General features: G+C 50.2%; 1 protein-coding gene across 4 annotated transcripts in view; it reads right to left on the reverse strand.

Moving 5' to 3' along the window:
- UNC13B (unc-13 homolog B) overlaps positions 1-17,869 on the reverse strand; it is a 3,024,149-nt gene that overhangs the window by 815,096 nt on the left and 2,191,184 nt on the right. For all 4 annotated transcript variants that reach the window (XM_086960243.1, XM_086960242.1, XM_086960241.1 and 1 more), the window contains one exon: positions 2,678-2,767. In XM_086960243.1, the coding sequence (XP_086816369.1) occupies positions 2,678-2,767 (90 nt within the window). The remainder of the gene's footprint in view (positions 1-2,677; positions 2,768-17,869) is intronic.

The following is a 17,869-nucleotide window of genomic DNA, read 5'->3' on the forward strand; positions in this document are numbered from 1 at the left end:
AGACCAGCTTTCAGCGTCAGCATGCCCCAGGGACACAGGTGCTCCTCAAAAATACAAAGCTGCAACCAGTAGGGTACCAAGTGGCATAAACCAGTAGATAGGTTGAATATATTTATTTCTGGCCTTACAGCTGTGTGGAGAAGATCTCATTGAAGGGTACGCCCAGGTGAGAATTGTGTGCTTTTTAGGTTCTCATGACCAATATGTTTTGTGGTAGCACACCAAGCTGATTGTTTAAGGTCATCCTGTACTGCCGTCCCTGCTGATTGTTTAAGGCCATCCTGTACTGCTGTCCCAGGAAATGGGGGAACAAGGTGTCAAGGACAAAAGACTATGTAATAGAGCATTTGGCACGTCCAGTGTTCAACAAAAATTTTAATTCAGCGAGGCAGGTTATTTTCAACCACTGGGGCTGCTCAGTGTGGGCAGTGTGAAGCCCCCGCCCGCCCCCCCACCACCCCCATATTCATGAATATGCTAGGGTGGGGGTAAGTAGGACTTAGTCAATCCTTAATGTTAGGCTCCATATGACCGGCAGTGGGCGCTGTATAAAATTGGACATCCTCTGAGCAGGTATGCCTATGGGGGTTTCACCACGGAGGGAGCCGAGCTGGCGTTCCCCATAAGGATCAAGGAATGCCGGGTAAGGGCAGGAGGGCCTCCCTTGCTCACTGTCACATACTTCTGGTTATGGACACTCGGGTGCGTCCAGGTTTAGAAGGCAGAAGGACTGTGCAAAGGCTAAAGTATAATCCTCCTTGCCCTTTAGCCCAAAGTAGGCAGGCGGGTGTGGGAGCGGTGGGCTAACAAGTGGGCTGCTGTGCCTTAGATTTGGGGCACAGGTGTGCAGGACACACAGTGCTAGTTGGACAGCAGATAGGTGAGATTAGCAAATTCAGGGGGCTCATAGTGTCTGAATCCGCCCCGCCCAGAGCTGGCTCGAGGCAGAGTCATGTGGAGCAGTGGAACTTTCCCTTAGGAGAATTGGTTCTTGGCACAAGTTCACAGGCCAAAAGGGCTTTTGGTTTCATTAGACACTAGCGGTCTAACGTCAAGGGCTATTGGGATATAGATGGGTTCATCAATCACCAGTAGGGAGGGATCCCTTCCCTTGGAGTGACAGGGGGCCTGTAAATGGGAAGTTGCAGGTGAGAAAGGATCTGTTTTGGTGGGGGCTCTGTCGGCGATTGCGGCCGACGCCAGAGCTGTGGCCGAGTTACAGGGCGATCTGGAAGAAAAAGGGTTCAGAAGGGTACCTCTGCACAGCACATAGGGGTGCCAGAGCCTAGGAGCCTCATGGGAGGTTCCTGGAAACCGTGTCGGAGCCCAGTTAGTTATTCGGGCGGCTGTGGGCCTGAACAACCGGGGGCTTGCCTTGCAAAGCTCCGCCCTGAAAGGGGCCTGAGTAATAAGGGACCAGGTGTCACATGATCCGGAAGGAGGATCACCAGAAGGGGCAGCACAGATGGGTTCGCCCCAGTGCTGCTCGGCTCATCAGGCGGGCAGGTGGCGAGAATGCTGCCTGCCCTTGGATCGCCCGTAAGATAACATTTTACATAACGTATGTAATAAACCTGCAGCATTTTTCCCAATACAAAATCTGTGTGGTGTGTACTTATTTGCATGCATGCTATGTGCTTGGGGGCTGGGACTGTTGCCATGATGGTACTATGCGGCTGCCCGAGGCCACCGCAGGAGCCCACTTAAGAGGGCAGCACTCTAGTGGCATTGGGCACCCCACACCCCCCCCCCCTGGTCCTGAGGGAGCAGGGACTCTGGGGGAGTCCTCTTCCTGGGCCTGGGCGGTGCTGTGTCATGTCCGGTACGCGAGGCGGGGTGAGGGGTATATAGGTCCCCCTCACCACGCTGACCTCTGTCGCACCCAACACACCACGCTCGCTGGCTCGCTGGACACGCCGTCTCCCACCCTACCGCTTACCCGGCATGGCTAGTGGTAGGAAGTATGGTGAGAATGTTGTAAACTTGTACTTTTTTCATTGCAGGCTGAGTTACAGGGCGATCGGGAAGCAAATTGGTACTGAAGGGTACCTCTGCACGGCACATAGGGGTGCCAGAGCCCAGGAGCCTCATGGGAGGTTCCTGGAAACCGTGTTGGCGCCCCGTTAGATCTTCGGGTGGTTGTGGCCCTGAACAACCGGGGGCTTGCCTTGCTATGATCCGCGCTGAAAGGGGCGTGAGTAATAAGGGACCAGGTGTCACGTGATCCGGGAGGAGGATCACCAGAAGAGGCAGCACAGATGGGGTTCGCCCCAGTGCTGCTCGGCTCATCAGGCGGGCAGGTGGCGAGAATGCGGGGAGACCTTGGATCGTCCGTAAGATAACCCACCATATTACATAACTTTGTATGAAATAAACCTGCAGCATTTTTCCCAATACAAAATCTGTGTGGTGTGTACTTATTTGCATGCATGCTATGTGCTTGGGGTGGGGAGTGTTGCCATGATGGTACTATGTCAGCCCACACTATTCGAAGGTGTCCAGTTATATTATTTTTTTTCAAGCTTTGTTTTTGTTTGTCAGTTTGTACAATTTCGCAATCATCTCTCTCCCCATTTTGTTCGAGTCTGCTGAAAGTAGTGCAGGCAAGTAAACAAACCCTTGAAATAAAGTATTAAGATGCGCAGTGCAACCACTTAGTCAAAAACCTTACACTGACCTTCATTCGGAAAAAGGTGATGCTGGTCAACAAGTCCACTGTCGACTTGAGATCCTGTAGACGATCAGGGCTGCTGGCAGGGAAATTGTTCTGCAAATAAAAAATATATGGTTAATAGAGGAATTAAAGGCCCCTCCCACAGAAGAAACTCATTCAGTGGCTTTGTTGCAATATGAGCTACTGGGCTTTCTCCGATTATCCTCTTTTTTCTTGTGTAAGTGCAGCGCTGCCATCTGGCTTCGTTAGCATTCTAATTACAATCTCTATCTAGGTTCAATTACTATTTGAACGCCTATCTCTCATCGCCACCTCCATCATACTATCCCAAGATGACAGTACCTCCAAGTCACTGGAGGATTCTATGCTGATATGTTGCCCTCTGGGTGCTTGTACCCCCGAGGTGACTGAGGGGTCCCCAAGTACGAGATGGTCCTTCGGTGACTGTGCCTCTAGTCACTACAGGTTTCTGTGGATCCATGAGTGACTATACCACAAGGTCATTGGAGGAGTCTACTCTGAGGCGATCCCTGACCGACTACCCCCACAGGTCACTGGTGGAATAAGTTTCTTTGGTACTCTCTCAAGTGACAGCACCTCTAGTTACTTGAGAGCTCTGTGCGTCAGTGATGGCCCATAGGTGACAGACAGGTCATAGGAGGGGTCAACACTTAGGAGGCAATCCCTGGATGACTATCCCCCAGGTCACTAGCGGAATAAGCTTCTTTGGTGCTCCCTGGCTGACAGCACCTCCAGTCAATAGAGACCTCTGTGCATGAGTGGTGGTCCCTGGGTGACTGTAGCCCCAGTCAGCGTTTAGGTCAAGCCTTACGTGGAGGGTAGCTGTATCTCCAGTCACTGGAGGACTGCATGCTCCTGTAGTGATCCCTTGGAGACTATACCTCCAGTACTGAAGGGCTCTGTGCACCTCCTGTGGTCCTTTGATGGCTTCCCTAAGGTCATTGGAGGGGTTTACTTTTCTGAAACCGGTCCTGGATGACTGTACCCTTTGGTCACAGGAGAGATGGAATCCTTTGTTGCCCCCTAGGTTAACTATACCTTGAGCCAAACGAAGGGTGTATGATTCTGTACTGATTCTCCAGTGAACTCTGGGTCTGTGGTGGGCAGTGAGTGTCGAGGTCTAATCTTATGCGAGTGTAAGTTTATGCGAATACTGGCTGGGTGACTGTACCCCGAGACACTGAAGGTCTATGCCCTCTCTTGGTATTATGTGTGTCTGAACTCTCCGATCACCGGATACGTTCTCGCATGTTGTGGCTTCCCCGTGTCTTCATTGCATGTGCCAGTGCTCCCTTGATAGCCTAAGGGTATCTGGAGACCTTGGTTCTTCTAAGTGCCTGTGCTAGAGGCTGTTTTCGTGCAGGGGTCTAAGAAGTGTACGCGCCTGGTGCTCCTGGGAAATTTAAACATGTTACTAGAGGAACACTTCCATATGTGCTATAAGTCTTCCCTGAAAACCCACGACCAAGGTAAGAAATGTATTCTTTTTATTAGCACTTCCCTCGCCTGGAGGCCTGGGTCGCTTTAACTATTAACGGAATGAAGCGTCAATTCTCTCACACATGTCTAGAGACAGAAAAATATGGAGTCTCCAAGAGAAAGACTGATATACAGTGCCGGTAAAGACAGACAGGACAGACAAATTAGACATCTAGGGGCAACAGAGAGATTAAATAGGGTATGTAGAATTGACAGAAACAGAGAGACATTTGGAGGGAGAGATAGAGAGAGACCTCACTCGTGAGCTGGCCTAAGATTAAGTACGAGGAGGGAAAAGGTTAGACTAAGAGGGGCACACCAATGATAGGGTGAGAAAACAACGCTCATCCTGGCCCCAGGGTGGGGTCACCAGAGCGGGATGGAGGCCGCACTATTAAACTCTCCTGCCACCAAGACAGCAAATTTCTAGTCAAAGTAAATGGTGTGATAAGTTACAAGGTGGCAGGAAGGTCAACAAGAGTAAGATTAAAGCAGGTTTCCAGTGATATTTCTACAACAGGAAAGGGGCAGCGGTGTCAGAGCAAAAACCTAGGTCCATCTTGGCTACCTCTAAAGGTGTCTGTGGACAAACGAGAGAAAGAACTAAACTCCACACATGGACGTGAGCACAAAAGGTTGGAACAAAGCAACAGAAAAAGTTTAGAAGGCCATCACTAACGCAACATAGCGTACATCAGGACACCACTTTCTATCACATATTTCTCTACCTGAAACTTTTTCTTTTCTACGTACGGCCACCATTCAGTGTATAAATCGAGACAATACAGGACACAAAGAGCCTCATTTGTGGCAACAACCAGAAGAACCTCTGTCCGTGTGGCTTCTCAACTTGTTATTAAAAAAATAAAATTAAATAAACACTTTTCTTTCTACCTGAATTGCTGAGTAGGACATTATTAGCCTTCCACAGCAGCATGGGATCAAGAGCCAAGCCCTCAGAAAGTTAGCCTGCTACGTAAGCAGCCTTCAAGAGGTATGATCAGTTTGATTATGGGTACTTTGATTTTTTTCCGAAAAAGTTCCAACAGTCCAAACCTCTTGGATGAACAGGACAGACAAAGGCTCCTTTTCCTACAAAGGAAGCCATGAGCTGCAGCGTCTAGGAGACTCAAACTAACACACTTTGCTGGTTGGAACTTGCATTCAGAGAGGATTACCTACGAGTTGCCTGGAACAGGAAATCACAACTGTTTGGCTACTACTGATTGCATGAAAGACTGTTTAATAGTGGAGAGAGAGGAGTGAGGACAGTGGGAAGCGGCCAGGCAAAGGAAATGGGAAAGTTAACTTGTGAAGGTATATACAGAAACTGTTTGCGCAACGCTTACATGTCAGAGAAAAGATGGGCCAAGAATGAGTAAAAGGAGACCTACTAAAGGTGTACCCTGCTTTTCTCCTAGCGGACACAATGGAAGCAGGGCAAGTCCCCTTTCACATGCACAGTCTTTTTTTTCTCTGAAAAGCCAATAACGAAAGCAGATATGGTCTAGAAGGCAGGATTGGGACACCTCATGCAAACTAGAAAAAAAGGAAGGGTCTCTGAGCTGTAAGAAAAAGCATAGCGGGATGAGGAAATAAGGAGGGTCTACACTTAGGAGGCTGAAAGTCTTGTGTTACAACCTCATTGTGCAGGGTGCTAGCTGGGCTACAGTTTAAGCCATGATCCGATTGGGGCCCGCCTGACAGCTTCTTAAACTCTGCTAAAAAAAATTATTGGGGGCGACGTGGGGGATTGGTGCTCCAACCTCAGCTCAAACTTTTGGCTTCACTCAGCCTATCATGTGTAGCTGAAATGAACAAGTTACCTACCTTTAGTAGCGTGCTTTCTAGTGGACACTCTAACAACAAAATCTTCACCCTTAGTATCTCCCCAGGCAGCAGACTGGATCTGAAAGATTTTTCAGCATAGCCCCTGTTTGGTCCCTGTGAGGTTGTGCGGCTCTACGTCAACTCCGCTCTGCCCCAGAAGTGAAGACTGGAGCCGCAAATAAGCGAGCAGACATCTTTTATTACTATTAATTATTTGTGGCAGTGTGCAGATGTCTAATTTGGGACATTTTTAGATGGAAGAGACTATTCCAGAGAAGGTAGGAGGACAGTGAGGAATCTATGGCTAGATAGAGTATCCACCAGAAAAAGCACGACCTAAGGTAAGTAACTTGATCTCCTGAAGGATACTTCTAACCATAGATTTCTCAATGTCAGAATGTACCCCAAAGTAGCAACATAAAGGATGTGCATCAGAGTAATGAATCGGACTAAAAGGTCATGCAGAAACAAACACCCACAGTGATCTTCCCGTCAGTCTTGGCTGTCGAGACAGTAGTGCTTTATGAAAGTGCTCACTGATGCCCATGTTGTAGCCTGACAAATATCCAAGACAGGCACTCTGTGTGCTAACACAGTGTTAGCAGGTTTGGCCCTGTTGAAATGGGATATCAACCCTTCGGAAGGCTGCTTCTTGGTTATTGCGTAGCAAATCGAAATGCAAAGGACTATCCATCTGGACAAAGTCAGTTTCTACACTGCTTTGCCTTTCATTGCCCCAGAGAAACCTACCACAATCCACCCAATGGTCTTTGGTACAATTGATGAAAAAGCTGAGCACTCTTGAGGTCCAAATGATGGGGTCCCTACTCCTCTTTTGTGGGGTGAGGGACCCAGAAAATCAGAAGAGTGATGGATGCCAGACGTGAAAGGAATGCAAAACTTTCAGTAGAAAGGTTGGTCTAGTCATCAGCATCAATTTGTCTAGGAAGAAAGTGGAGTAGGGCAGCTGGACTAACAGAGATTGAAGCTAATCATGTAATGAGGAACAAGTTACTTACCTTCGGTAACGATAGATCTGTAAGAGACATATTCGTTTTAGATTCCTTACTTTAAAATTACCCCCAGGCGTCAGACTGGATCCGGAGATGTTTTTTTCACCGGTACCCCTGTGTGTCGGTAGGAGGCATTGGTCGACTCCACGTTCGTCATTGGGGTAGTGATCACAGGAATGACGTTGCAGTATCTACTTAGATGCCTCCCCTACGAGCTGACGTCAGTTCTTTACACGACATTCCACGCCTGAAGTGCAGAGCCATGCAAGACACTGACCACTGGTGCACAACACTAGGGCCCTGGAAGAGAGCCCCTTACTCTAGAAGTCGGATGAGTTGGGTGATAAGGAATCTATAACTAATATATGTCTCTTACAGATATATTGTTACCGAAGGTAAGCAACTTGTTCATCTGAAAGAGACAATTAGTTATAGATCCGTTACCTTAGAATAGAATCCCCAGCAATACCAACCAGGGAGGAGGGTCTGCGAACTAAGTTCACACCAGAAAGTCCTGGAGTACTGAACAGCCAAATAATCCATCTCTCCGGACCAGACTATCCTGGCAATAATGCTTAGTGAACATGTGCAGAGATTCCCACGTGACTGCCTGGCAGATGACAATGAGCGGGACTCCACGTCCCAAAGCAGTAGCAGCTGCCATCGCCCGGATCAAATGGGCACGCAACCCTCCTGGAGGCTCCTTTTTAACCGAAGAAGAAAAGATTTTAATGCAAAGAACGACCCATCAAGAGATGGTTCGTTTTTGCACTGCCCTACCTTTCTTGGTGCCCGCATAGCCAACAAAGAGTCGATCATCCACCTGGAATAATTTTGTGCAATCCAGATAAAATGACAGCGCACGTTTTGGATCAAGACGGAGGACTCTCTCCTCCACCTTAGAAGGGTGCAGGGGTGGGAAGAAGGTGGGCAAAGTAATGGTCTGTCCTATCTGAAAAGAGGTAACAACTTTGGGAAGAAAAGAAGGTCTAGTTCGAAGGACAACCTAGTCCGGATGTACAGCAAGGAAAGGGGGTGTGGATGAGAAAGCCTGAAACTCACTCACCCTGCAAGCAGAGGTGATGGCAACCAGAAAAGCAGTCTTTAAGGTCAAGAGTCTGAGAGGACAATTATGTAGTGGCTCGAAAGGAGCACACATAAGTAAGTTAAAACCAGATTCAAGTCCCACTGGGGCATTACAAAAGGAATAGAAGGAAAGAGGTGAGTAATGCCCTCAAGAAATCTATTTACAATAGGGAACTTAAAAAGAGAAGGCTGATCAGGAAGGCAACAAAAGGCGGAAATGACCGAGAGATATCCTTTAAGGGTGCCCAGAGCAGAGTCCTGCTGGGCCAAAGAAAGAATGAAGAGGAGAACCTCTGAAAGAGGGGCAGAAAGGGGATCCACAGTCTTTGCTGTGCGCCATGCCACAATACATCTACAGGTGTATACCGTTTTAGTGGAGGGACCCCTAGCCGCCAAGATGACATGACAGACTTCGGGAGGAAGGTAAAAAGCGGTCAACTGGTGCCGCTCAATCTCCACGCAAGGAGGTGGAAGGTGGACAAGTTCAGGTGGAGGACCGTCCCCTATTGCTGCAACAGAAGATGCTCCTGAAGAGGCAGTCAGATCGGAGGATCGATGGCCATGTTCAAGAGCTCGGGATACCAGTCTCTTCGTGCCCAATGAGGAGCCACAAGAATGACTTGGGCCTGCTTGATCTTCTTCAGCACTCTGGACAGAAGTGGTATAGGTGGAAAGGCGTATAGAAGACCACATTTCCACTTGCAACGAAAAGCGTCACTGAGCGATTGTCGCCTTGGAAATTCCAGCGTGCAGAACTGCTGATATTGCGCTTTCTCTTCGGTGGTGAATAGATCTAACCAAGGCCCTCCCCACTGCTGAAAGAGACCTTGCACCACCTCTGAATGAAGACGCCATTCGTGATCCATCATGCACTGATGGTTCGTCCGCCCTGGCGTTCAGGGAACCTGCCAGGTGTTGAACCACCAGGGACATGCCCTGATGTTCCAGCCATGTCCAAAGGCGAAGAACCACTTGACATACGGTCCACGACCCCACCCGCCCTGTTTGTTGCAGTACCACATCGCAGTGGTGTTGTCCGTGAACACCTTCACTACTCCTTGGCAGAAGGAAGTGCAGTGCAAGACGGATCACCCGGAGCTCCAGCAGGATGATGTGTAGCCCGGACTCTGCCTCCCTCATGTAGCGGCCCCATCCCAGACGTGACTCATCTATCACCACTGTGAAGTCTGGTTGTGGAAGGGAGAGGCCATTGACCCAGTCCTGGTTTGTTAGCCCGCAATGCAATTGACGTACAGTGCCCTCAGAGATCTGGACGATATCGGACAGATTACCCTGATGCAGTGCCCACTGGAACTTCATGTCCCACTGCAGAACCCGAATATGCCACCTGGCATGGTCAACCAGCAGGATGCAGAAGGCCATGAGGAACGTTGATAGGGAACCCAAGTGAGTGCAGAAGGTCCACCGTAGTCTGGAGGTGGGAGACGACAGCCTGGGGCGAATTCGCCTTGAACAGTCAGTCGTCGAGATAGGGGAAGACTGGATCCCCTGATCTGCGCAAATGAGCTGCGACCATCGCCATCACTTTCATGAACACCCGAGGGGCGCCGGTAAGGCCGAAGGGGAGACCAGTAAACTGAAAATACTTGTGGCCAAAGATACAATCCAGTCTCCAGGGTCGAGGGTAGACAAGACCTGAGCCAACATCAACATTTTGAACTTCTCCTTCCGGAGGAAGCAGTTGATGTCTGTGAGATCCAAGACAGGACGCAGGCTTTGTCCTTCTTGGGCACCAGAAAGTAATGGGAATAAAAACCACAACCTACTTCTGGCACAGGGACTCGCTCGATATCTCCCTTGGCCAAGAGAGCCGTAACTTCCTGACGAAGTAGGGCCAGGTGATCCTCCGACATGGGATGGAGTGTTGGTAGCATGGAGGGATGGGTAGTCTTGAAAGGGAGGAATTAGCCCCTTCGAACTATCTGCAAAACCCACCTGTCCAATGTGATGTTGTGCCAGTGGGGGAGGTGATGGCGAATCCTGCAGCACACTGGCAACTGGTGGCCCGAAAGGTCGGACTAGGAAGGCTTGGAGGCTGATGCACAGGGGGTGCTGGTGGACTGGGCTGCCCGCTGGCCCCCAGACCTATGACACTGGGTCCCACGTCCCCGGCTGTGCAGAGGCTGAGTAGCTTGCGCCGGCCTCTGGCACTGGGTGGAACATGGTGGGGCACCCCTTATGTAGCCATGAAAGGGGCAAAAGGCGGACTGAATGTGGCGAGAGGTGACAGCGAGGCTCAAGGATCTGGCCGTAGCCCGAGAGTCCTTGAAGCACTCAAGTGCATTGTCTGCCTTGGCGCCAAATATGCGATGGCCATTAAAGGGCATGTCCAAAAAGACCGATTGGACATCCCCGGAAAAGCCAGTGGACCTCAGTCAGGCGTAGCATCTCAAGGCTACTGACGTAGAAATTGGTCTTACCTCTTGTGTCGGCAGTATCCAGCCCATGTCGAATGGCAAACTTCGCTGCGTCTCTACCCTCTGCAACCGAACGGGAAAGTACAGTCCAGGCCTCCTCCAGGCACTGTGGTAGCACTTGCACAACCATGTCCCACACAGAGTGGGTGTAGCGGAATAAGAGACATGCGGTGTTCACCGACTGCAGTCCTAAGCTGGCGGAAGAAAACATCTTCCCAAGATGGTCCAGCTTCTTGGATTCCCTATCTGGGGGAGCAGTAGGGAAACGCGCCTTTGGATGTTGAGGCTTGGACCAACTAGCTCTCAGGGGTAAGGTGTTGGGAGAGGAAAATGGGGTCGCCCGGGGCAATTATCCTATCCACAGGAGCCGCTAGGCTTGGACCAAGTTCCCAGAAGGATGTCGTGAGGGCCTCATTGAATGGCAGCAGGGGCTCCAAAGAGGCCGCTGCCGATTGAAGCACCTCAGTCAGGAGGTTGGTCCTGACTGCCACCGTAGGAAGCTCAAGGCCCAAAGCCTCAGTCGCCCTTCGCAACACCACAGCATAGGACGCTCCCACTTCTATTGACACTGTATGAAGAGAAAGAATACCAATGTCTGGGGAAGTACCCAGACCACTGGCATCACTCAACTCCTCTCTCCAGTTCGGCTCTTCTAGCTGGTCCACAGACCCCTTCCCAGTCCTCCTCACTCTCCTCTGGCTACCACTCAGGGCAAAAGGGAATGCCAGGATATAACAGTGGTACAAACGTACTGGCCAATGCCAGTCCAGCTCCGTGTTCAAGTCCAGGGGAGGCCAGAGTTGACGACGGCAGGGGACACAACCACCGTTAAAGGCGGCAGAGGCGTCATTAGAGGACTCAGCGCTAGGAGAGGTATCGTGAGGTCAACCAACGCGATCTGTATCCAGGCCTGGATCCCTGGGGGCCCTGCGGTGTCAGGGCCGGAGCCGCCAGCATCGAAGGCCTAGAACATCCAGTCCAGTCCGCGGAACCAGAAAGCACACCGGTGGAGTCGGGCTGCGCCAAAATGGAGTGGACGACTTCGTAAAATGCACAAAGGCCTGGAAAAAAGACCCAACCACCAGCACCAAGGACGCCTTCAAAAACGCCACCCGCATACACCACCAACTGATCCGGAATGCCAAGAAAGCCGCTTTCAAGGACCGACTAGATAACGCCCACAACAGCAAGGAATTATTCAACATCGTCAAGGAATTTACCAACCCCTCAGCCAACTCCAACGACATCACCCCCTCTCAAGCCCTCTGCGACTCCCTAGCCTCATTCTTCCACAACAAAATTGCAGACATCCACAACAGCTTCGACAACCGACCCGAAGACCAACCCACCCAACCCCATGCAGGACCCCCACCCCCCTTGAACACCCTCAATGACTGGAAGCCAATCTCCACTGAGGACACCATCCGCCTGATGAACTCTATCCACTCAGGATCCCCCACAGACCCATGCCCTCACCACATCTTTAACAAAGCAAACTCCATTATAGCACCGTATCTCCGAGACGTCATCAACTGCTCCCAAAACTCCGCAACCTTCCCGGAAAGCTGGAAACATGCCGAACTCAGCGCCATCCTGAAGAAACCCACAGCTGACCCCACCGAACTCAAAAACTACCGCCCCATCTCACTCCTTCCATCCCCGGCCAAAGTCATCGAGAAAGCGGTCAACAACCAGCTCTCCGCCTTCCTCGAAACCAACAAATCCCTCGACTCCTCACAATCCGGCTTCCGAGCCAAGCACAGCACTGAAACCGCCCTCATCGCAGCAACAGACGACATTCGAACTCTACTGGATAATGGAGACATAGTCGCCCTCATCCTCCTCGACCTCTCCGCTGCCTTCGACACAGTCTGCCATAGCACCCTTCTACAGCGCCTCAGAAACGTAGGAATCCAAGGAAAAGCACTGGAATGGATCACCTCGTTCCTCACCTGAATAACCCAGAGAGTCCACCTTCCACCATTCAAGTCAGAGGCCACTGAAGTCATTTGCAGCGTACCACAAGGATCTTCACTCAGCCCCACCCTCTTCAACGTATACATGAGCCCCCCTCGCGGTCATCGCACGCCAACACAACCTCAACATCATCTCCTACGCCGATGACACTCAACTGATCCTATCTCTCACCAGAGACCCGAACACTGCCAAAACCAACCTGCATGAAGGAATGAAAGAAGTAGCCGACTGGATGAAACACAGCCGCCTGAAACTGAACTCAGACAAAACAGAAGTCCTCATCCTAGGCACCTCCCCCACCGCCTGGGATGACTCTTGGTGGCCAGAGGCCCTTGGAAAAGCACCCATCCCGACGGACCACGAACGGAACCTGGGCGTCTTCCTGGATTCCTCACTCTCGATGAACAGACAAGTCAACGCCGTTTCTTCATCTTGCTTCAACATTCTTCGCATGCTCAAAAAGACATTTCGCTGGATCCCCACCGAAACTAGGAAAACGGTCACCCACGCTCTGGTCACGAGCCGACTGGACTACGGAAACACCCTCTACGCCGGTACTACCGCAAAACTCCAGAAAAAACTCCAACGCATCCAGAACGCTTCAGCCAGGCTCATATTAGACATCCGGCGTAAATAACACATCTCTGGTCACCTGAAAAACCTCCACTGGCTCCCCGTCAATAAGAGGATTACTTTCCGGCTCCTAACCCACGCACACAAAGCACTCTACAAAATCGGACCCGAATGCCTCAACACACGACTGTCCTTCTACACCCCCTCCCGCCAGCTACGATCCTCCAACCAAGCCCTTGCCACTGTACCTCGCATCAACAAAACCACCATGGGAGGTAGATCCTTCTCCTACCTGGCAGCGAAAACCTGGAACTCACTTCCCACTCACCTTCGCCTTACTCAGAACCACCTAGCATTTAGAAAGCAACTTAAAACTTGGATATTTGACAAGTAATTCCCCACCCTTCTTCAAGCGCCTTGAGACCCTCTGGGTATGTAGCGCGCTATATAAATTTATTGACTTGACTTGACTTGAATCCCGGGAAGGGAGGGAAGCTCAGAGCCATCCCGACAGGCTCCGTGGGCAGAGTGAAGTACAACAACCTTCCACGTCCCGCGTCGCGTCGGCCAACGGACGTGTGGAAGGCAAAGAGCGAGGGTGCTACTTCGCCTTCTTCTTGAGCTTCGACTTACCCGAAGACGAAGACTTTGAAAATTAATGATGGTGGTGGCTCTGCTACCGGTCCAGAGATCTCCCTCTCGAGTGGCATGAGCTGACTGCCGGGCATCCAGAAGCTTTCGGGACCGCTCCCACAAAGACTTCAGGTTCATGGCCCGACAGTCATAGCACGACTTTGGGTCGTGGTTGCGCTTCAGGCACCAGAGGCACACGAGGTGTGGGTCCGTGACCGACATCAATTTGTGACAGAAGTCACAAGGTTTGAAGCCAGTACGTCGATGGGACATCCCTATGTGCACCAGGAGTCGAACGACTCAAAAAGACGTCAACAGTCGAAAAAGCTTTAGTCAAAAAATGACTAGGAGTACTGCTCTCTCCGGATCTGCGCTGGCTGGCTCGGAAAAAGAAAGCACTGACGTCATCGTGCAGGAGCGGCGTCTAAGTAGATACCGCGACGTCATTCAGAAGATCACGACGCCAACGATAAAAGCAGAGACGACCAGCACCACCTACCGACGCACAGGGGTACTGCTGAAGAAAAATTGTCTGGATCCAGTCTGCCGAGGGGTCATTCTAAGGTAAGGAATCTATAACTAATAGTCTCATTCAGATTTAAAGTTATAGAATGAGAAAGACCGTCTTCAGGGTCAGGAGATGTAGGGAAAAGATTGTGCTAACGCTCAAAAGGGGTACAGATAAGGCGGTAATGACATAATTACAGGAGCCACTTTGGCATCACAAAAGGCTTAGGAGAAAAAGTGGATCAAACCTTTGAAAAAAGGCATCGTAATGGGTGATATGGACAAGGACAGTTGGTCCGGTAAATGAAAAAAAGGCTGAAAGACGCCAAATAATATTTAATAATGCCCACTGAATGTCCTACTGGGCCAAAGGCAGACTTAACAGTAACATATATCACACTGAAGGTCTGTTCTACATGTGGCGCACTAAGCCATTAACTTGTATGGGTGTAAACAGATTTTGTAAAAGGACGCTTGTGCAGAATGATATCCCCTGCTTTGGGAGGTAGATCAAATGCAGTCAACTGCAGACACCCAATCTCCACTCATGGATGTATAGATTGTGCAAAAAGACCCTTCCCTGATGCTGCAACAGACAATCCCACCAATGTGGCTGCCTAATTGTAGGACAGAAGCTCATGCCCAGAAGTTCCGGATACCACCTTCTCCTGACCGAATCTAGAGCTAGTAAGATGATTTGGGTCCGGTCTTTATTGTTCTTCTTCTTATTCTGGGCAGGAGAGGTAGTGAGGGGAAGGCATACAGGAGTCACGTGCTGCGCTCTAGACAGAATGAGTCCCTGAGAAAGAGCCTTCTTGGAAACTTCAGCACGCAAAAGTGTTGCCATTGCGCGGTATCAGAGGTGGCAAAGAGATTGAGTCAGGGTTCCTCCTCATTACCGGAAGTTGCCTCCTCCAGTTTTAACTGCCATTCGTGATCCTTTAGGCTTCACTGATCATTTAGGCATGCTGGCATTTAAAGATCCCGCTAAGTGGTGTACTATCAGAGAGATGCCCTTATGATTCAACAAGGTCCAGAAGTGCAGGGCCTCCTGGCACAGAGATCAGGAGCCCACCCCACCCTGCTTGTTGAAACACCACATGGGGGTGATGTCCATTAGGACCTAAACCAGCCTCCCCTTGATGGACGGCAGTAAGGCTTTCAACACCAAGTGAATGGCCAGCAACTCCAGATGATTGATATGGATGTGGGTCTCCACCAGATAACAGAGTACTTGATTTTAAAATCTAATTGTATTTTAAAAGTAAAATTTACTCGCTTAAACCTACTTTTTGCACATTACTCTTACCCTTTGCCCCGGTCCATCGCGGCTCTGTGCCGTTTGCGTGGAGGGCAGGGTCAGCTCCACTTCGCCTCAGCGCTGGCTCTCCAATCACAAGGGAGCTAGCGTCTTAGCTGGGGGCGGGGTCTTGGATTTAAGATGGCCACCCGGAAGCGCAGCGGTAGAGCGCAGCGGGAGCGCCGTCTCCGCGCCGAAGCCGCGCCAAAGGGGTGCCAGTCTGCGCCAGTCCGCGCTGGGTCCGTGCTGTGTGCCACCCCCGCTGCCCACCACTTACCCCAACAACCCTCTAAGGTAACTACCTATTCCAGGTCACAACTCCTGAGTATAGGCAACGGACTACCGGACAACAAATGTTCCCCCATTGCTTTTAGTTCACTGTATAATTCTTTACACTCCGCCTGCCCTAATTGCGCGTTCACAACCACTCCTGCTATCTCCCAACACTCTCTGGTCACACCTTCAGGGGATGACAGCGTTACATATATAAGCTGCACTCTGATAAATACACGCTCTCTCGTTAAACACAGGAACGACGTTGCAGAGCTAATAACCAGCCAAAACATTGACATTGTGTTTATTACCGAGACCTGGGCAGATCTTGCATCTGGCCCGGATTTCAACGTCGCTACTCCAGCCGGCTATCTAGTAACAAGACTGGATAGGGCATCAGGGAAAAGAGGAGGAGGGCTGGCTATTATACATCGAGCTAACCTAGCCTTAAAAACCGAACCGCTGGATCATTGCTGTGCGGAAGCCCTTGCCTTTACAATCTCTCTTTCTCCCACACAAACTTTTAAGGGAACCCTCCTTTATCGCCCACCCACCTCACGCACACTTTTCCTAAAATCTCTCAATTCTTTATTAGAACCTGTAGCCGCTAATCAGGACTACACCATATTGGGTGATTTTAATTTCCATTTGGAAAATGCTAATGACAAGGACTCGCGTACACTGATCTCGGACTTCCAGGCTGCTGGTTTAGAACAGCAGATCACTACAGCTACTCATCAAGCGGGGCATACCTTGGATGCCTTATTTACCAACAATGCCCACATCACCTTTTCCACAGTACTCCCTTTTACCTGGACAGATCACCTAGCTGTCAAATTCACTATCTTACTTAAATCCTACAAGAATCTGCCCTCCAGCACCTGCCCTTTGATCCTATGTCGTGACTGGAAAAATATTGATGTCACTGCCTTACGTAACATATTGGAATCTTCGATACCCGAAGATCGACCTGATCCCCATGAAGCCTCTCAGAACTACCATGCTTGGCTATTTAAGGCATTAGACCACCTAGCTCCCCAAAAAAAAATGCAGCCAAACCGCGTCAAACCTTCTGCGGCCTGGTTCTCGGAGTCATTACGGCTCGAGAGACAACGCTGCCGAAACCTGGAGCGGCGTTGGCGCAGGAACTATGCCAGCCCCGACCGGGAGACCTACAAGAACGCGATGACCAGCTACAAAAAGCTGATCACTGCCGAAAAATGTGCTTTTTATAGCACACAAATAGAAAATGCTCTCAACTCTAACAGACAGCTCTATAAGGTAGTAAAAGATCTAGCCAATCCCCCAGCTCCACCTTCCATCGAACCATCCCAATCATTTTGCAATAAGGTGGCAGACTTCTTTCAGGCCAAGGTTAACGATATTTTCGACAAATTCACCACGATACCGATGGCAGACGGAGTCTCTTTGGTGACTCTTCCTCGGCCATTAAAACCAATCTTAGAGGCGTTTACGCCACCTGCATCTATGATGGAATTCATAAATACTGTTAAGTCAGGATCCCCTCTGGACCCCTGCCCCCCACGTATCATTAACCCCATGGCTGCTAGGCGTTTTCCCGTCCTGCGCTGGGTTTTATTGTTTTACATTATTTTATGACGAGCTGGCCTTGTCATCCGCGCACGGCAGGTAAGCGCCATGACGAGCCCAGCTCGTCATTAGCCTCGAAGGAATTAAATCAGTTTCTGACGTAATCGCCCCAGTACTTACCAATATCTGCCATGCTATATTTCAGACAGGTGTATTCCCCGCTATTTGGAAAAGGGCAACTGTAACACCACTCCTGAAAAAACCTGCACTAAATCCCTTAGAGCCCAAAAACTACCGTCCAATCGCCTCCCTTCCTTACCCCTCAAAAATAATCGAAAAGGTTATAAACCAACAGCTGTCGACCTTTATCGACCAGAACGATCTGCTTGATAACACGCAGTTCGGGTTTAGGAAGGGCCACGGGACAGAGACAGCTCTAATAAAAGCGTCAGAAGAGGTCAGGATTATCATGGACAGGGGCGGCGCCGCTGTCCTGATACTCCTGGACCTATCC

The sequence above is a fragment of the Lissotriton vulgaris genome, chromosome 3_1 (assembly GCF_964263255.1).
Source record: "Lissotriton vulgaris chromosome 3_1, aLisVul1.2, whole genome shotgun sequence".
Classification (NCBI taxonomy): domain Eukaryota; kingdom Metazoa; phylum Chordata; class Amphibia; order Caudata; family Salamandridae; genus Lissotriton; species Lissotriton vulgaris.